The sequence below is a fragment of the Bubalus kerabau genome, chromosome 9 (assembly GCF_029407905.1).
Source record: "Bubalus kerabau isolate K-KA32 ecotype Philippines breed swamp buffalo chromosome 9, PCC_UOA_SB_1v2, whole genome shotgun sequence".
Classification (NCBI taxonomy): Eukaryota; Metazoa; Chordata; class Mammalia; order Artiodactyla; family Bovidae; genus Bubalus; species Bubalus kerabau.
Window position 1 is genome coordinate 77,593,837 of NC_073632.1, and position 21,269 is coordinate 77,615,105.

At 38.8% G+C, this 21,269-nt stretch overlaps 2 protein-coding genes across 4 annotated transcripts in view; one reads left to right on the forward strand and one right to left on the reverse strand.

The window, feature by feature from the left end:
- Positions 1-1,937: 1,937 nt before the first annotated feature.
- Positions 1,938-17,039, forward strand: ARG1 (arginase 1). 2 transcript variants are annotated; one of them, XM_055535649.1, is made up of 8 exons: positions 1,938-2,249; positions 6,816-6,888; positions 9,918-10,092; positions 12,413-12,572; positions 14,401-14,495; positions 15,875-15,979; positions 16,198-16,334; positions 16,582-17,039. In XM_055535649.1, the coding sequence occupies exons 1-8, from the start codon at positions 2,193-2,195 to the stop codon at positions 16,746-16,748; spliced, it is 969 nt and encodes a 322-aa protein (XP_055391624.1). In that variant the 5' UTR covers positions 1,938-2,192; the 3' UTR covers positions 16,749-17,039. The 2 variants fall into 2 exon arrangements, with proteins under 2 accessions (XP_055391624.1, XP_055391625.1); XM_055535650.1 differs by lacking the exons at positions 12,413-12,572; positions 14,401-14,495.
- Positions 17,040-19,236: 2,197 nt separating this feature from the next.
- Positions 19,237-21,269, reverse strand: part of MED23 (mediator complex subunit 23) — a 43,430-nt gene continuing 41,397 nt past the window's right edge. For both annotated transcript variants that reach the window (XM_055535646.1, XM_055535645.1), the window contains one exon: positions 19,237-20,306. In XM_055535646.1, coding sequence (XP_055391621.1) covers positions 20,139-20,306 — 168 coding nt within the window. In that variant the 3' untranslated portion in view covers positions 19,237-20,138. The remainder of the gene's footprint in view (positions 20,307-21,269) is intronic.

Consider the following 21,269-nt stretch of genomic DNA (forward strand, 5'->3'; position numbering starts at 1 on the left):
CAATCTTTCCCAGCATCAGGGTGTTTCCCAATGAATCAGTTCTTTGCATCAGGTGGCCAAAGTATTGGAGTTTCAGTTTCAACATCAGTCCTTCCAATGAACACTCAGGGTTGATTTCCTTTAGGACTGGTTTGATCTCCTTGCTGTCCAAGAGAGTCTCAAGAGTCTTCTCCAACACCACAGTTTGAAATCATCAATTCTTCAGCACTCAGCCTTCTTTATGGTCCGACTGTCACATCCATACATGACTACTGAAAAAACCATAGCTTTGACTATACAAGTCTTTGTCGACAAAGTGACATCTCTTCTTTTTTAATACACTATCTAGATTTGTCATAGCTTTCCTTCCAAGGAGGAAGCATCTCTTAATTTCATGGCTGCAGTCACTGTCCACAGTGATTTTACAGCTGAAAAAAATAAAATCTGCCACCATTTCCACTTTTCCTCCATCTATTTGCCATAAGGTGATGGGATCAGATGCCATGATCTTAGTTTTTTGAAAGTTGAGTTTTAAGCCAGCTTTCTCACTCCCCTCTTTCACCCTCATCAAGAGGCTTTTTAGGTCCTCTTTAGTTCTGTAAGAGGTTAATAATTAACTATACAAAATCCCAGAGGTAAATATCTAGGATATGCAAGCAAATCCACAAGTAAAAGATAGGAAGACCATGGAAAATATTCCTCTTAAAATGGACCTTGTAAGACCTTATTGAATTTACACATTCAATAAATATTTATTGAGTGCCTATCACATGTCAACACTGCTCTGGGCACCAGGGTTACAGCAGACAAATTTCCTGCCCTTATGAAATTTAAATAGTCCACAACCTTCTCTCTTACCAATAAGAGAAAGAAATTAGTTTCTACTAAATGAATTTTCCTTTAAAATTATAATTGTGTCATTTTAAAATTGGAAGAATTTTTTAGGTGCATTTCTTCTAATTCCATACATTTGTGATAATATTCCCAGGGCACAGTGGCCTGACACATAAACACAGATGAAGTGTCACCTATGACACATAGTTGACACTTCATCTGTGTTTAGAATGTAAAGGCCAGTAGTTAGATGGGTCCAGAATTGCTATGACTGAGTCACGGCTTTTCCATTTTGTGCCATTTGGCAACCTCTCTGAGCTTTAGTTCCTTCATCAGTAAAATAACAAATAATGAGACAGCTCATACAATTCATATGAGGATTAAATGAGATAATATAAAACAAAACAGCATCTGGCACACGATAAAAATTCAATCATGACTGTTTTTACATCTCTATTTCATGTTGATATTGAGTCCAGTAATTGTTATTTCTCCACGCATATCATGGGGCTTTCCAGGTGGCAAAGATTCCACCTACCAGTGCAGGAGATGTAAGAGACATGGGTTTGATCCCTGGGTAAGAAAATCCCCTGGAGTAGGAAGTGGCACCCGCTCCAGTATTCTTGCCTAGAGAATTCCATGGACAGAGGAGCCTGGCAGGTTACAGTCCATGGGGTCACAAAAAGTTGGACACAACTGAGCACAACAGACATATGCTATTTCAAAATTAGTATGGTAACACTTCTGGTTATTAATCAGGCAATTAATTTTTTCTTTAATTAATAATCAGAAAGGGAAGTCATATGCCTTCCCTGAGACCTACCCTGGTAGTGTGTGAGGTGTGTCTTGTAGATTAACCATTAATCCTAGAGTGAAAACTGAATTCAGGGTTGTCGGGCTGGAAAAGATGTGAGACACCATCTTGCCAGTCCCCGGTTTTTGACACAGGCAGATGCAAAGACCTGAAAGAAGTAAGTACCATGCTCTGAGTTTGCACAGCTAGAACTATGGCACTTCTTCTGTGGTTATAATTAATTATGATCAGAAAAGATGACTGTGATTAAGAAATCATGGTTGTGATTAGGAAACATTAATGTTACCAGGTGTCTTTGTGAACTGGGTGTGAACTGGCTCCATGAATGACCTCAATTAATTAGAGACCTAGACTCAGGAGGACTCAAAGTTATTCCGAGTATGAATGTGCTGGACTTCACTTGACTGTTGCTTTGGTTCAGTAGGTGGAGCCACTCTTCCTCATTAGAGTAAACAGATTCAACTCAATTATAAATAGAAAAAAATATGTGCCCTCCGCCATTGAGAGTTGCAGAGAGTGACGACTACCTGGAGACCTCGGGTGCCGAGGTGAGCAGTGTTGGAGCATGAGTTCCAAGCCACAGTCCATCGGGGTCATTGGAGCTCCTTTCTCAAAGGGCCAGGTGAGTCAAATTCTGGCTTTGAATAACTGCAGTTTATGAGAAAAGTTACGAATTTCAAAATTAGTAAGGTGTCACCGTCTGGTTAGTTAAACAGCCTGATACAACCTGACCTGAAATTTATACTAAAGTCTTTTCATCATTTTACATCATTGTATAATTATGGTCACAAATCCACTTATAACATTAGATTTATAACTATAACACCTAATCCCAGCCACAGCCAGTTTTATTTAAATGTGCTGAACTTTTCCTCATTTTTTGAGAAAATAATTTTATTTGAGTGGAAATAGACCATTTCTGCCTTGTAGCTACTCATTTAGATTTCCATGCTCTTATCGCTCTTGGTGTTACTGTAGTGTATACGTAGAAGGAGATAGAATTTTAGGAAAATATATTTTTTTAGTTATGTAATTAATACCTAGAAAAATTCATAGATGGGTGGTAAATTTTAAGTTTTAAAAATGTGAATAAACTAAATATTATTGATTTATCAACATTTTGAGTTATTTATATTATGTTAGAGCTTTAATGATTCTATAAAATTGTTGATTCATGGATTAGGTGGAGTTCTTTGTGTACCTCTTTTTGAGGGATGAAAAAAGAAAAGCGAAAAAGGAAACCCACCTGCAGATTGATCACATTGAAAAGACTATTGGAACTCCCAAGTTCTAAAACATGCCAGCAACTCTTAAATATACTGTCTTTTTTTTCTTGCCCAGGCACACTCATTCTGGTAAATCTAATGAGATTACAGATATCTTCAACTCCTCCAAGTGTCTGTGCTAAAGGGGTGGGGGAAGAATAAAACAAAAGCAAATAAGATAAAGTGTGAATTAAAACTCACCATGCAGATTTTTTTGAGGTTGTGGTTGTTTTAAATGAGGTTTCTCGGGTTTCTTAGAACTTTCTCTTTGCCCAACTGAGCAGTGTATTGCTTTTCTTAGTTCTGAACTCTTGCTTTGCACTCTGTGACTTTTTTTAATTACAAAACAAATTGGGACAGGTCAGAGGTTAGAGATGCGAACTGTTATTTGAAATGTCAGTCAAAACTGCTTCACTTCCCTTGGAAATCTTTCAAAGTTCTCTCCCGAAACACAGGGAGGTTTTGCTGACAAAGAGGTATTTCTTATAATGCTGGGCTTAATTGCAAATTCCACAATGTACTCACCTATTCTGACAGGTTCTAACAAAGATCACAATAAAATAACTGATTAAAAAAAAGAAGAAGAAAAGAGGGGATGGAGGGAGAAAGGAAGAAAGAAAGGGAGAGAGGGAGGGAGGAAATGGCTTGAACATGCTCTGATCCCTGGACCCCAGCAGAAGGCCACATGCTGATGATAACAGGCCCTCTAGGGGGTAACATTTTGAAACATAGCATTTTCCGTTCTCCATGATTCTTTCTCCTGCCTCTATAGCCCCTCCTTATTAAAACGTGGCACCATGCAAAGAGTAAAACACTACCGACCCATACACACACACACACACACACACACACACACACGAGAATGAAGCTTCTTATTTTAAGAGATTTTTCTACTCTAAGGCATAGCATAGAAGGGAAAATTCAGCCAACATGTGAATTTCTGTCTTCAGCCAAGGGACGTAAAATTTGGATAAACAAGCAAAGGAGAGGATTAAAGGGCAGATGACTAGAAGGTTAAATCTGAAAAAGAACTCCATCCTCAGCCCCACACCCTTGCAGGGCAGTGGTTGAGGGGAGGGGGTGGTGACCAAAAATGAAGTAGGTATTATATCTATTGTCCTGTCGTGTTAGCTAAGGCTCAGAGGGCTATGGTAATTTGTTCAAGGTCACACTTCTTTGACTTTGTAATTCCAGACACTGATACCGAAGCCTGTGCTCCTGACCTGAGCTGTTACATCTTTAGTTCTACAGCGGATCTTGGAGTTGTGGTCAATTAGGGATTGGAGCCTAGCTTCAAAGTCAGTAGTGCTAACAAGGAACAACGAGGAAAGACCAAACATGAGAAGCATTTTAAATCAGATGGAAAATAAAAGCTAGAAAGTGTCAATCTGGGAAGCTAAATATACAGCCAGCCCTCCGTATTTGTGGGAATGTCTTTACTGTCATTTTATGTAAGGCACTTGAGCATCTGTGTGGGGGAGGGGAGGGTGTCCTGGTCAATCCTATACAGATCTGGAGGAGAAATTTTAGTATCAGTTAAGGGGTTGTATAAGATTTCTTCTTTTTTTTTTTTTTTAATAATTCTGAAAGTTCAGAGTGGTTTTATTTTTGAAATTTTTATTGAAATATATTAGATATACAATGTTTTAGTTTTGAGTGTACAGCAAAATGATTTAGTTATATATATATATATATAATTTTAATTCTTTTCCATTGAAGGTTATTATAAGATATTGAATATAGTTCTCTGTGCCCTACAATAGGTCCTCTTTGGTTATCTATTTTGTATATATTAGTGTGCATATTTTAATTCCAAACTCCTAATTTATCCCCTCATCTCTATCTCCCCTTTGGTAGCCATAAATTTGCTTTCTATGTTTGTCAGCCTATTTTTGTTTTGTAAATAAGTTCATTTGTCAGGAGTATTTAAAATTTGTTCCAAAGTTTGAAAGGGAGAGGGCAAAAGTCAGGGAGTTTTATGACACTGACAATTTCTGAACACCTACTAAGTGTCAGCTCTATAATACAGTGCTGGAAGTGTAGAGAAGATTGGACAGAAATCTAATAAAGGACAGAAGACAATGACAAATAACTCAATCAAGGCAAAATTTCAGCCAAGTAGCACTCTGCTGCTGCTGCTAAGTCACTTCAGTCGTGTCCGACTCTGTGCGACCCCAGAGACGGCAGCCCACCAGGCTCCCCCGTCCGTGGGATTCTCCAGGCAAGAACACTGGAGTGGGTTGCCATTTCCTTCTCCAATGCATGAAAGTGAAAAGTGAAAGTGAAGTTGCTCAGTCATGTCCGACTCCTAGCGACCCCATGGACTGCAGCCTACCAGGCTCCTCTGTTCATGGGATTTTCCAGGCAAGAGTACTGGAGTGGGTTGCCATTGGAGTTTAAAAATTGTACCTACTTGTTGAGGGGGTAGGGGTGGGAGTCATTAAAAAAAAAGGCAGTGAAGTGAAGGAGCAAATGTGTCTGGCTGAGCCTGGTGTTGGAGGGGAGTCCCTTGCTGCCAGGGACAGGAATTTGCCATGGAGGATTTGCCCGGTAGTCAGGGCAAGTCATCTGGTAATTTGAGGTGGGAGGAACTTCCGCTTAGTTTGGTGCCACAGTGCAACCCTGAGGACGGACACAGGTGTCTTTCGGCACATCTTCCCACCTGACGGCAGGCTTCCCAGGCGGCACTGGTGGTGAGGTGCAGGAGGCCTAAGAGACAAGGGTTCGTTCGCTGGTTTGGGAAGATCCCCTGGAGAAGGGAATCCAGAAGGACAGCCCCTTTCCAGTATTCTTGCTTGGAGAATTTCATGGACAGAGGAGACAGGTGGGCTATAGTCCATGAGGTCGCAAAGTGTTGGACACCACTGACTGACTAACACTTTCACTTTTTCACTCCCACCTAATAGCGCAGAGTAACTTTATCTATTGAAAAGCCTTGTTGGAAATTGGAATCAGAGAGACACATAAAAGAACTACTTCTTTAGATGGCTTATATGCCAGGGGGCTGGAGAAGACTTACTGCAAGGAAGAAGTGTGCTAGCTTCCCCGATGTAAAAAGAGCAAAGGTAGCATTGTGCCAACCATGCTTAGACAGGTCAAAACTTGAAATACTGGGTTGGTCTTTATGAGTTCATCTCCCAAGTGATGATTTTCCCTGCTCCTCCTTTCTCTGCAAGAGCCCTAACTTACTACCATGCAGACCTGCACGTAGGTCTGTCTGATGTCATGCTCTTTTTTTTTTAACCTTATGTTTTGACTCAAGCTGTTCTCCAGGTTTGCAAAGTTTCTTCATCACCCCATCTATTTTCCTAAATGACCTACTCATGTTGCAAGACTCAGCAGAAATGTCAGCCTGTTCTCTGCAGAATTCTCTGAAACGTCTCTGAAACTTCTCCACCCCTGACAGGGTTAAGAATATCCTGTTTTTGTGGTTACAATATCTTTAAACTGTGTTGATGTAAATCTCTAAGTATTATAATTGGGATTATTAATAAATATCCAAATCCCCTATTCACTTGTGAGTCACTCAAAGCAAAAGCCCTCTCCTTTGGATCATTGTATCTCTATCTCTCAGAGTGCTTTTGTACAAAACGCGTCCACTGTGTTGGTAACATAGTGTGATGGAGAAGAGAAGCTGCAAGTTTTGGGATCCAAACCACCTGGATGTGAACTAAGGCTCTGCCACTTGTTCGCTGTGTGCCTGTAGGAAAGTTATATAACCTTATTGATTCTATATCTTCATATTTGACATAGGAGTAATTCAATCTACCTCGCTGTGACGACAGTGAGATCATGTAAATTCCTGACCCTGTAGGTACTCAAAAAGTGATAGTTACTCTTCAACTGATTAATGAGAAAGGTTTCTATTGTGGGGGTTTGATGATATGATAATGTCTGAATTACTCTATGTTTTCATTGTTCAGCCACGAGGAGGGGTGGAAGAAGGCCCTACAGTACTTAGAAAGGCTGGTCTGCTTGAGAAACTTAAGGAACTAGGTAACTGTTTACTTAATCAATTTTTTATTAAAGTATAGTTGATGTACAATATTATATGTTACATATTTATACAATATAGTGATTCATAATTTTAAGGGTTACAGTCCATTTATAGTTATTGTAAAATGCTGGCTGTATTTCCTATGTTGTACATTATATCCTTGTAGCTTATTTTATTTGTAATAGCTTGTACCTCTCAACCCTCTACTCCTATATTGCCCCCCCCACACCCCTTCTTCACTGGTAACTACTGGTTTGAACAAGGTAATTCCTAAGTTGAAAGCTGATCAGCCCAATTTCTTTCTTACTCTGAAGGAAGGTCCAGGCTTCTGGTAAAAGAGGGTGTGTCTGGAGTGACATTTATACCACAGTGACATTATAGCAGCATTGGCTATAACCTTAGAAGTACATCTTACTAAAAAAAAAAATGCAGTGAAGGGGAGAATGCTCAGTAAACACTGCTGGATGAGTATCTTCACTCAGATATTTTGTCTTTCCAGTGAGACTACTCTTGGAGTAATCTGTGTGTGGAAGAACTAGGGGGTGGGTGCGTGGTAGGGGATTCAGGGAAACTGAAAATGAAAAGCCAGGGCAGCAGAAAGAACATTACAAACAAAACGATCCTTATTTGTAAAAAGAAATAAAATAAGATGGCTATATAATAATAATAGTACCTAGTATTTGCATTAACATCCTAATGTGTGTACATATATACATATATTCTATATATACACATGAGCATGCAGATGAAAAGTAGTATAATTTTAAAAGTATGGGCTAAAGTAAAGGTCATCTTTATATGTAAAACCCTGATGAAATGTTGGGGAGGATATAGATCAATCAGAACTCTCATGTATTTTTGGTGGGAATGCATAAATACACAGCCACTTTGAAAAGCAGTTTGGCAGTTTCTTAAATAAACACGCATTTACCTCTTGACCCAGCAAATCTTCTCCTAGAGATTTACCAAGAGAAGTGATAACATACACTACAAAGTCTTCTACTTGAATGTTTGTAGTAGCATTATTTATAAAAGTCAGGAAATGGGAACAACAAATGCTCATCAACTGGTGAATGGATAAACACAAAGTGGTACATTCCATACCATGAGGGTAATACTCAACAATAAACAGGAACACAGGCAAGAGCATGGGTGAATCTCAAAGATATCATGCTGAATGAAAGAGGCCAGACACAAAAGGCTATAAACTGTATGATTTATATGAAATTCTAAGAAAGACAAAAGCCTAGCAAGAGAAAGATCAGCAGTTGCCTGTGTGAAAGGGCACAGATTGACTTAAAGGGCAGGAGGGAATTTGGGGAGTAATGAAAATATTCTGAAAGTGAAAAAATTCTAAATCTTTATTATGGTGGTACTTGCAAGACTGTGGATATTTCTAAGACTAGCTGACTTGTACATTTAAAATGAATGTATTTTAGTGAATAACAATTATATCCCATAAAGTTAAAAAAAAAAAAAAAAGACCCCAAGCGAGAATAGAAAGCTAGATCCTTCAGTTAACAAGCGTAGTTTGGCTACATTTTATATCCACTTGAATCTCTTGAAGGTGTTACTGATTCATGGACACACATGGACATGTAATAAGTACAGTATACCATGACTGATTAATTCAGAACACTGTACTGATCCCATATCACACTTTTGCATGAAACCTGTACCTTGAAGCCTAAGCAGGGCCTTTTAGGAAGTGAGCCTAGGTCTTTAGAATCTTCAGGTTACCTGTAATTTATTTAAAAAGTATAAAAATAGAGCCTTTATTTCTTGACCTCATGGAAGCATTAGGCTAATCATATATTCTTATTTAATTCAGACAATCCCATTATGAGGCAGGTACAATGGGCAGGCAGAGTAGGAAGCTGAGTGGCTTTGGTTGGATGACCGCTTGGGATGAAACCAAGGGCTCTTAATATAGTGTAAGGAAATTGAGAAAATATTGGTGTCTTTTTTTTCTGAGCATAAATATATATTGTTGCTGTTCAGTTGCTAAGTTGTGTCCAACTCTTTTGTGACCCCATGGACTGAAGCTGGTCAGGCTCTTCTGTCCATGTGATTCTCTAGGCAAGAATACTAGAAGGGGTTATCATTTCCTTCTCCAGGGGATCTTCCCAACCCAGGGATCAAACCCAGGTCTTCTACTTGGTAGGTGGACGTTTAACTACTGAGCCACCTGGGAAGTCCTATATATATATGTATAAATATATTTTTTAAAAAACAGCTTTTTATTACCTACACAAAACAAGGTTATCATAGAAAAGTGAACAGCAACTGGGACGACCCAGAGGGATGGTATGGGGAGAGAGGAGGGAGGAGGGTTCAGGATGGGGAACACATGTATATTTGTGGTGGATTCATTTCGATATTTGGCAAAACCAATACAATATTGTAAAGTTTAAAAATAAAATAAAATTAAAAAAAAAAAAAGAAAAGTGAACAGCACACAAACAGAACCCAAGACAGTGTCGCCAGGCGTCAAGCCCAAACCAGCTTATCACTGTTACAATTTCATGTCTAGCCTAACTGACTTGAGTCAAGAAGAATTTGCAGAGAACCCAGTATATAGCAGACAGCGGTGTAGAACCCAGTATACAGCAGGCACCGGTGTGCAGTGAAGTTGGGATGATGATGTCAGGTAATAGTGGATATGGTTTTTACTTTCACGAGATTTTATAGCCATTCTGGGTTCTTTTTTTTTTTTTTTTGCAAATACACCTATTTGGTAAAATTGGAATTATCCTACAGTCTGTTTTATAATCTCCTTTACTAACCTAACTTCCCTGGTGGCTCAGACGGTAAAGCGTCTGTCTACAATGCGGGAGACCTGGGTTCGATCCCTGGGTCGGGAAGATCCCCTGGAGAAGGATATGGCAATCCACTCCAGTACTCTTGCCTGGAAAATCCCATGGACAGAGGAGCCTGGTAGGCTACAGTCCATGGGGTCGCAAAGAGTTGGACACAACTGAGCGACTTCACTTCACTTCACTTACTAACCTAAAACTTTTAATTATAGAGTGTGATGTGAAAGATTATGGGGACCTGTCCTTTGCTGATAACTTTGATGACAGTCCCTTTCAAATTGTGAAGAATCCAAGGTGTGTGGGAAAAGCAAATGAAAAACTGGCTGATGTGGTGGCAGAAGTCAAGAAGACTGGAAGGATCAGCCTTGTCCTGGGCGGAGACCACAGGTCTTTTTTTTAAATGTTTATCTCTATGGGAGTGTGATATAAATACGGTGAAGGAAGTATAACCAAAACCATGAGAAGAGAGAAAATAGGAAAGGAAAGTATTGATCAATATTTTATATCACATTTTCTGCCTTGTTTCTTTTAATTTTATTGATTACTACTTTATTTTGGAAACAAAAACTTCCCTCTATTTGAAGTCTGTTATGACCTTTTTCTATGACAGCAGAAAATACATGGTATGTGAATGGATTTCAGCAAAATATTCAAGCTTACATTCCTAAATAAATAAGCACTGAGGAAATTAATAGCCTATTGTACTTGATTAGTGATAATAGAAATAACTATGTCAACAATTAAAGCATGTGTTTCTCACTATCAAAGTAATAATTATCAAATTTTTGAAATACACATGCATATATAAAAGAAAAAAACAGTGGCAATTGTAGTTCTCTAGAAACCATTTCTACTAGAATTTTGAAAATCCGTTACATTTCCTTCCTGCCATAATTTTTCCCTTGTATATAGTTTTAACAATTGTATGTGTTATCCTGTTTTGTTCATCTACACTACAGATTTCCTTATGTTATTAATACCTCACAATACATATGAGCATAATTTTTTACTGTTTCTTGATATTTCATCTAGTAGGATCTCTCTCTATATATATGTATGTGTGTGTGTGTATATATATATATATATATATATATATATATATATCCATGTTGTCAGATATTCAGGTTATTTTCAAATTTCACCATTATGAATAATGTGGCAAAGATAATGTTGTGCCTGAGTCTGCCCATGTTTACTCTCAAGGTCCCAGGACATGTAATCAGAAGTACGATTAGATCAAAAGTACAAAGATTACAATGACTCTTAATGCAGAAGTCAATTACTTCAGTTCAGTTCAGTTCAGTTGCTCAGTCGTATCCGACTCTTTGCGACCCCATGAATCGCAGCACGCCAGGCCTCCCTGTCCATCACCAACTCCCGGAGTTCACTCAGACTGACGTCCATCGAGTCAGTGATGCCATCCAGCCATCTCATCCTCTGTCGTCCTCTTCTCCTCCTGCCCCCAATCCTTCCCAGCATCAGAGTCTTTTCCAATGAGTCAACTCTTCGCATGAGGTGGCCAAAGTACTGGAGTTTCAGCTTTAGCATCAGTCCTTCCAAAGAAATACCAGGGCTGATCTCCTTCAGAATGGACTGGTTGGATCTCCTTGCAGTCCAAGGGACTCTCAAGAGTCTTCTCCAACACCACAGTTCAAAAGCATCAATTCTTTGGTGCTCAGCTTTCTTCACAGTCCAACTCTTACATCCATACATGGCCACAGGAGAAACCATAGCCTTGACTAGAATTACTTCAGCCCCCTCCATATTTTCCTTGAAAGCCAAAGTGTTTTCAGGACTTCTGTGACAAAACTCATGTTGAGTAACTGGAGCTCTCTTTTTTTAAGTAAAAAAATTTGTAAGTGGGAATTTTAAGAATGGCACATGGACAAAGGAAAAGAAACCTGAAGACAGAGCATCAAGAAAGGACTGCTTCAGAAAGTTCACGGTTCTCTGGAAGGTTCCTGAGCATTCACAAGTGGGAGAATGCAGCTTTGTATGGCAAATCCTGGTCTTTTAACTTTTGTGTGAGATACTACTTAGCTTTGCCATTCTGGCAAGTTTTCTGGAGCTTGGAGTGTTTGAGATGAATTTTGAGGGTTCTGGACCTGGCTAAGAGTGAGTCCTTAAATACGCAGCAGGAGACTAGAAAGTTCCAGCAGAGGATCTGAATGCTGAATAGAGTGAGCGTCCAGGATACACTGAAGTAGATGTAAAGGTTTTGAGTGGTGTTCCCCAATTGTAAAATAATTGGATTTTAAGAAAAATGGGAGGACTCTGTCATAATTCACTTGGGAGAATTAAGTATTTACCAAGAGAGATGAGAGTACAGAAAATAAGCCTGTTTTAACCCTGAGAACTGAGTGATATCTCACGCTAAAAAACCTTATTGTGTGGCTACTGTCTTTTCACACATTTAATTTTTAGTGAAACTAGAATTTGCAATTTTATTAGAAGGTGGTTTTAAAGAAAAATGAAAGTTTTTTAAGTAATGCCGTTACAGTGAATAAATATAACTTGTTAGTAAATACTGTGCTAGGTATACTTTCTCTATTGCGATTGTTTAATTGGGATCTTCAGTTTAAAATCTTTCAGAAATAGTAGCCGCTTGGATTTAAAGGAAAATCAGGCAAGAATATTGTGTAAATGATATGATAAACATACTGATACTGCAAACCTGATGTTCACACGAACTTCTTTTCCTTTAAAGTATGGCAATCGGCAGCATCTCTGGTCATGCCAGGGTCCACCCAGATCTCTGTGTCATTTGGGTGGATGCTCACACGGACATCAACACTCCACTGACAACCACAACCGGGAACCTGCATGGACAACCTGTGTCTTTCCTTCTGAAGGAACTCAAGGAAAAGGTAAACAGCTGGTTGGTATTCTGTTACAAAAGAATTATCTTTAGCAGAAGTTCAGAAGCCAGAAGGGAAGTAAGAACCCCTGTGTCATTTTATTCTTGATTAATTTTCAAACCATTTTCTCAGCAGCCAATAAGCAATGGGGGGGAGGTGGACAGAGGTAGTGAGACTGTGTATCTCTACATTTTTAATAGTTTGCAAACTGACTTCAGGTGTAGCTTCCCTTTTATTTTTTTTTCCCCTCAGAATTCCAAATAGTTTATGTAGATTCTCTGCTCTCAGAAAGGTGGAACACAATTCTCCACTCCTAAGTGGAGAATATGGCTGCTTAGTTTAGAGCCTTCCCCTAAAGTAGTATGAATTCCTGGCAAGGCCTATGTTCCCAGGATCACGGTGCTCTCCAGACTTCTTCCATGGGTGCTGTCTCTGTTCCTACAGTCATCCGAGCATGAGATTTGGCCCCTTGCATCTGTAGGTTTAGAGAAATGAAGACCTTAAGTGAAGAAGTTCTAAGGGTTGGTGACAGAGGGGACAGGGTTCAGGGCACAGCCTGCTGTTTCAGATACATAATCCTTCTAGAAAGGGCAGGCAGCACAAGGTCGGGGGGCAAGGCAGACTAGCGGGTGACTGTGGAGGGAGGGAGGCCACAGACGGTGTGCTCGCTCCTCGCTGGGTGGGCAAAAGCCCCCAGTCCTCAGCGTCCCCATCCTTTTGATTCTTAGTAGGTGGACACGACTGAGCGACTTCACTTTCACTTTTCACTTTCATGCATTGGAGAAAGAAATGGCAACCCACTCCAGTGTTCTTGCCTGGAGAATCCCAGGGATGGAGGAGCCTGGTAGGTTGCTGTCTATGGGGTCGCAGAGTCGGACACGACTGAAGCAGCAGCAGCAGGTGGGGCAGAGAGGCATCCTTTATGACCAAGTGAGCAACATTCAGAGGTTAACACACACACACCAAATGTGGAGAAAAGCAAGGACCATAACTCTGCTCCTGGTGCCTCCTCTTTCTGATACACACCCCACAGCCTCTCATCCTAACCAAGTGTCCCCTTCACAACACAGGGCCTTTTCAAACATGGAGATTTTAAATGCAGATTATGGTGGCTTATTATTTAACATCTTTACTATGAGAAGCATATGTCTAAATCACAAGAGGGAGAACTATCTCCTTGCTCCCTGGAAACTTCTTTTCTAAAAAATGTAAGATGAAATTTCAGAATAAGATTTAACATTGTGGTTCATAATTTTTATTGATACAATTGTAGTAAATTGGACAATGTGATGATACTTGGGGATCCAAACCTCCTTATGTTAAATGTCAGCAGCCATATTTTCCAAACAGATGACCAACATGATTGGTTTATACACCTGCAAATGTGTTGTTAGCTCATGAGAACAGCCAAGCTAGGCTCTGGGACATTTGAAGACATGGTCAAACCGAAGGTCTGATTGAAAATTTTCATCAGCCACTCTAAACCATCCTCTGGATAAAGTCTTTTTTGAGAAAGAGAAGAAAAGAAGGAAGCTACAAAAGCACACTGATTTCTTTATAGAAGAGTTCCAGGAGAACAGGGTCCAGTGGAAATGGAGCGTAGAGCAGGTAAATGCTGACAGGTTAGGTCTGGGCTACCAGGCGAGGCTGAGTGAGGCCAAAGCAACCAAGGGTAGCACAGGAGGACAGACATTCTCTTCCTAATTTTGTACTCTATTTTAATGATTTTCTTGAATTTTATGTTCTGAATATAACATATATGCAATCTAACAAGTGTCCTTAACTTTCAATGTAAGATTTGCTTATATATAACCCAATGGAACCATTGCAATTCTAGATGCCCGAGGTCCCAGGATTCTACTGGGTGGTTCCCTGCATATCTGCCAAAGACATTGTGTATATTGGTCTGAGAGATGTGGACCCTGGGGAACAGTAAGTTTATTCCTTGATGTGGTTTACCTTCCTTTTTGTCCTTTCTCATGTTAGGCATGCTGGTCAAGTCAATGAGGAAAAATTATTTTCAGCATCCAGTCTATATATCTATATGTGTGTGCTCAGACACTCAGTTGTGCCCGACTCTTTGCAACCCCATGCCTGCCAGGCTCCTCTGTTCATGCGATTCTCCCAGCAAGAATACTGGACTGGGTTCCCATTTCCTCCTCCAGGGGATCTCCCCCTCCCAGGGATAGAGATAAGAGAATATAGTCTCTTAAGTCTCCTGCATTGGCAGGCAGATTCTTTACCACTAGCACCACCTAAGAAACCCCATGTATCTGTATCTGTATCTAAATGCATGCTAAGTCACTTCAGTCATGTCTGACTCTTTGAAACCTATGGACTGTAGCCCACCAGGCTTCTCTTTCTACGGGATTCTCCAGGCAAGAATATTGGAGTGGGTTGCCATACCCTCCTCCAGGGGATCTTTCTGACCCAGGGATCGAATCCATGTCTCTTATGTCTCCTGCATTGGCAGGTGGATTCTTTATTGCTGAGCCACCTAGGAAATCCGTCTGTATCTAGATCTGTATCTATATACACATGTATATACATATATGAGCTTCCCAGGTGGCTCAGCCGTAAAGAATCTGCCTGCCAATGCAGAAGACATGGGTTTGAGTCCTGGGTTGGGAAGATCCCCTGGAGAAGGAAATGGCAACCTACTGCAGTATTCTGGCCTGGGAAATCCCACGGACAGAGGAGCCTAGTGGGCTACAGTTCATAGGGTTGCAAAGAGTCAGACAAGACTTACGAACTAAACAGCAACAACATAGATATATATGTATGTATTTAGGTGATTTTAACCTTGACTTGCTGTTTAAAAATTATTGATACATACATACAGTTCACCAAACTTAAATATATATTTTTAAAGATTTATGTTTTGGCTATGGTGAATCTTGGTTGCTGCACATGGCCTTTCTTTAGTTGCGACGAGTGAGGGCTACTCTGTTGTGGTGCTTGGGCTTCTCAACGTGGTGGTTTCTATTGTTGTGGAGCATCGGCTCTAGAGCATGGGGGCTTTAGCAGTCACAGTGTGCAGGCTCAGCAGTTGTGGCTCATGGGCTCTGGAACGCTGGTTCAGTAGTTGTGGCCCACTAGCTTAGTCGCTCTGCAGCACGTGATTATCTTTCCAGACCAGGGATTGAACCAATGTCTGTTGCATTGCACGGTGAATTATTAACCAGTGGACCACCAGGGAAGCCCCTTAAATAATTTTTGAATCTTACCACACTGATCTTTTCTCTAAAAGGAAACAAGAGGGTCAGCCTCCTTATAAACTGTAGATTATCTTAATATCTTCTCTTTCATAGCTATATTTTGAAAACTCTGGGAATTAAATACTTTTCAATGACTGAAGTGGATAAACTGGGAATTGGCAAGGTGATGGAAGAAACATTCAGCTATCTACTAGGAAGGTATGATGCGTGTGTGTGTGTGTGTGTGTATAAACATAAATATTATTAAAACGACTTGCTATTAACACTAGTCAATGTAAGTTATTAACAAAGCCTGCAAGTATAATCATGAAAGTTCACAGGGTTGTCACTTTTTGTAAAACAAAGTAAGAACTGTATTCTTCTACTAAATATTAAACCACCAACTTTAACCTGAATTCCTTCCCACCTTTTAAAAGAAAGAAAAGGCCAATTCATTTGAGCTTTGATGTTGATGGACTGGACCCGTATTTCACGCCAGCTACTGGCACACCAGTCCAGGGAGGTCTGACTTACAGAGAAGGTCTCTACATCACAGAAGAAATTTACAAAACAGGTGAGTAAAACTCTGAGTGAATACAAGACAAAGTGTACATCTGGCCAATATATATTGATACCTCCCTGATCTGAAAACAAAGCCCCAACTTAACACTTTCTGAATTTCCATTGCATAATACAAGGACTGAAATGTTTTCAGTTGTTACTACCTCTTTGCACTCCTGGATAATACTTCAAGTCAATCTGTACTAAATTACAAATGTCAGCTATTTAATAAATTACATTATTTCCATTTGTTGTTATAGGTTTACTCTCAGGATTAGATATAATGGAAGTGAATCCATCTCTGGGGAAGACACCAGAAGAAGTGACTCGAACAGTGAACACAACAGTAGCAATAACCATGGCTTGCTTTGGGGTTGCTCGAGAGGGTAACCATAAACCTATTGATTACCTTAGACCACCAAAGTAAACATGGAATCATCATATAAAAAAGTCTCACAGCTAAGTGACATAATTAGCAAATCTAATAGTTCAAAGTTACAGTTATCATCCCAAAGATTTGGTCTTTCAGGAAAATCTTTTGCCTTGGTAAATATTAGTACAATTAGTATAAACTCTATCAATTCCCTCTTGGTGTGAAATTCAGGATATGGAAATGCTAACTTTTGTCAAATTAAAAAGTTTATATTCCCATTTCGGCAAAAGACTTATCCTTAGAGAAACATACATTCATATCCAAATAAAAATTTACTGGCATTAAAAATAAACACTTTTATCAGCCCCCACATGTACAGTGGGACTCCTGATATCAGGAGATAAAGCTACCCAACCTGAAAAGGGACCATATTTTCATGTTGTTCAAAGCTGTAATGCCTAGAAACTGCTCTTCTCTATCTCTTTATAAGATTCTGTCATCCCTATATAAGTTTCTAAATACACGCAACACACACAGATACTGACACACACACACCCTGCTTAAGACTACCATAAATACTTAAAAAAACCACAGTGAAATTATTATCTCCAAAACACTGTAAGACCTTGGTTAAGTTATTTAAACTCTTTTGCTTTGGTTCCCTCATCTGTAAAATGGATTATTATAGGGTTTGGGCAATCTCTAAGTTCACTGATGTTAGATGACCATGTTTCACTTTTTTTAAACTTCAAGCATGATATTGGTTAATATCATGTTAAGCATGGCTGCTATTCAGATAGTCTTTTGGGAAACAGAGGAAAGAAATCAACTATTTTTGTTTCTAAGATATGCTAATTTAGGTTGCGATTTCACTGAAAATTATCTGTGGCTTCCAAATGCCCCACCTTTCACTTATTTCAGTTGGTAAAGAATCTGCCTGCAATACGGAGACCTGGCTTTGATCCCCGGGTCAGGAAGAGTCCCTGGAGAAGGGAATGACAACCCACTCCAGTATTCTTGCCTGGAGAATTCCATGGATAGAGAAGCCTGGTAGGCTACAGTCCAAGGGGTCCCAAAGAGTCAGACACAACTGAGCAACTAACACTTTCCCAAGTTTCCAAATGCCCCACCTTTCACTCATTGCAGTTTAGAGTGTACTCACTGGCTGAACTCCTGAACATCCTAAAAACTCATCTCAGCTCCATTATATAGTGAAGGAAGTAGAAAAGTAAGTGAAAATAAACTAGAATCAAAACAAGGGAAGTGAACTCTTTCCCTTTCCTCCAACTTACATGGAACTCAAAGTGGAGTCTGTAATGAAGCAGGCTCCATGAAAGAATTTTTACTGTTATTCTTTTTTTAAAAAAGTTAATTTATTTTTTTTTTATTGAAAGATAATTGCTTTACAGAATTTTGTTGTTTCCTGTCAAACCTCAACATGAATCAGCCATAGGTATATATATATCCCTTCTCTTTTGTTATTCTTGTTATAACAGCTTTATGTGTTAAAGAGCCTCTACCATCTGATTGTTTATCTGCAATACAGAATTTTAAACCTGTTGACACTATGGACTTTGTAGAGTAAGTGTTTTACTGAATAGCTTTTAGATAAGAGCAATTATAGTGGATCTTACTCTAGGGAACCTTATCCAGTACAGCAGTCACAGGCAGTTACATTAATTAAAGCTTAATAAAATACTCAGTCGCACACTGTAGTGCTTAACAGGCACATGGAGCTACTAACTATTGAACTGCACAGCACAGATATGACTATTTCTACACTGCAGAAATGCCTAGTGAACATAGCCACTCTAAAGTTATCATTAGTTTTCAAAAAGAAAAATTTTAGGATGTAATGGATATAAGTATTTTTTTCTCAGCTGTATTCTAAATACAAATTAAGCTTCTGTCTTCTATTAATGTCTCTGATTAATACTAACCTCTTAAAAGCCTATTTGGGGAAATCATATTCTCTTTTTTTTAAGCTAGAGAGGAAAAACTGAATTTTTAATAAAATTAACTGGAATGTGTAAGTCCTTAAGAAACTGATATTGAATTTTTCTCTTTATTCTATTTGTATAATACTATTGTTACAATTATTTCTATTCTGGGATCTCAAAACAATATATTCCTTGAGGCAGCAAGAATATATTGAGACTAGGTTAAGAGTAATACTTGAAATCATTTCTAGTATAAAATTTCTGGAGAATTTTAAGAATATCATTAGCTTAGAAAAACTGTTTATACCATTATACAAATTTTAAGCAGTCTTTGCATGGCAAATAAAGATCCAGTGATTATAAAAATATGAATCACGAAGAAGATAAAGGTCTAGGAGGAATGATTTGGAAACAGAAGTTCACAGTTAAACGTCACTAATTCTTTTTTTAAAAAATCAGCACCTCTTAATTCCTAGGTTAATGTCAGTCACTGACTATAGTGTACAATCCATGGAGGTGGCTCAGTTCTCTGTTCTAACCCAGCCAGTATATTGCCTGGCACCCAGCAGACGCTCATTCAAACTGAGTAATTAATCAGACAATTTATTCTTTCAACAGATTTTACTAATTATTTTCCAAGTCTTTAACAATCTTAATGCCAGCCCCCCAAAATAACAGTATGTCTCTCAAAATCTAATAAACTCTAAAGAACCAAAATGTGTATGATATTTAAAAATATAAATACTTAAAAAATATAAGACTGTAAAAATTCAAAGAATCACATCATCTGCCAGGTAAGTGTGTCAACCTGGAAAAGTAACTGATTTATTTTTAAAAACAGGTATTAAGAAAATTGATTTTCTTAAGTTATGTTATTTTCTTACATGGCTTCCAACACATTTCATATAGTAAGTTCAAGTCCACAGCAAAGGCAAAAACTTGCCAATCTATCTCAATAGAAATATTAGCCTGTTTACTTGGAAATCTATGATAAAAAGTTTAAGCCATTTAAAAAAGAATATGAAATTGTGTTTGCTCCTTTAATGCAATGAAATCTAGAGTCCTTTACTTGACAAAAATCTCTTGTTGCAAAGATATATCAAGAGAGATTTATGTATAAAAGAATTTGTAATAACTATTTTACATGTGTGGTGCCTTTAAAATTGGATTTGAAGACTGAATAAGTTATTAATACTAAAAAATAAAAACAAAAACAATGGTCCAAACAGGAAAGATTGAGAGTGCCTGGTAAAAGTCATTTGATCAGATATGTCAGTATTCCTAGGTGGCTCTAATACCTTGTTGTGGATATGAACAACGTGTAGCTTACTTGATCTCTTAGAGACAAAGCAATGGGAAGACAGGAGTTGGAAGTCAACAGATTCACCACATGAATCAAAATAAAACAATCTGAACACCGCTGCCTCTACTCCACCACAATGTAGCACTGTCAGGTTCAGATTTAATAGACTCAAGTCTACTTTCAGCACAGCACACTCTGACTTCACTGAGTCACTGGCAGAGACCCTGGCACCTGAGTGGACTGAGGTGCTGGAGACCCACTGCTGACGGCTTGCGGAGGCACGGCAGCCGGTTCCATCTTGCTAATGTGAGTGATGAATCGAAGACGGAGTTTTAAAGCCGGCTTTAAATTACAGATAATCTTTTCTACCTAAAACACAAAAGCACGTTAAAACATATTTTCACCAGAGAAGTTCAATTTCCCACTTTTAAAGAAGTGACTTACACATTTCCTGAGACAATAAACCAGGGAGTGGAACAGATGGATGAGAAGTTTCTCTCATATTTTGTGTTTTAACAAAAGCAGATAAAACTATTTCTTTCCTACCTGAAAAAAGCATGTGTTGTCCCTCACACACATATTATATATATGTACATTTGTGTCTGTGTATCTATCTATATATGCATACACTTAACAGAAACATACTCACTGACCTAGACAGCCAGTCCCCCTCCTGCCAAAAGCTAGTAGTTTACACTGGGGGTTCTACACATCCACCACGGGACTCATCCTTTTAAAATGCCATCTTTATGCAAAGCACCATTATATTTCAAAGATCTTTGAATAACTTAGGTTCAAACATTTATCTATACAGTTAACTTTTTTTGGTTTTGATTTACTCCTGGAATGCAAACTAAATCATATTAGACTTACTCTTACTTAAAATGCTTTAAAGAAATAAATACATCAAGTAGTTCCATAGCTTTCTTAGCTTTACTTATATATTCTTGGATCTTACCAGGAAAGATCGGTCCATTAAAAATCCTTCCTTTCTATATTCCCTTGTGTCAAAGTTTCTTAGGCTCAAATATAAGGAATATGCTAAAGAAAACATTTCTCTGTTGGTTTCCACTTCACAATCCTGCGGAGGCGCAAAGGAGTCAACACCCTCCCAACTCCACGTCACCAGCTTCATAGAGTGAATCCTCAAGACTAGGATTTACATGCTTACGTCTATCAATGTATACTCCTTTCCCATTTCAGAGAGAAATAACATTCAAGTATGGAGAGGAGGTCACTTAACTTCACCTATTTGCCCTCCCTCCACCCTTCTAAAAGAGCTGAGATTCTGGTTCCCACAGACAGGAAACTCAGGATTTTAAGAGGTATTCA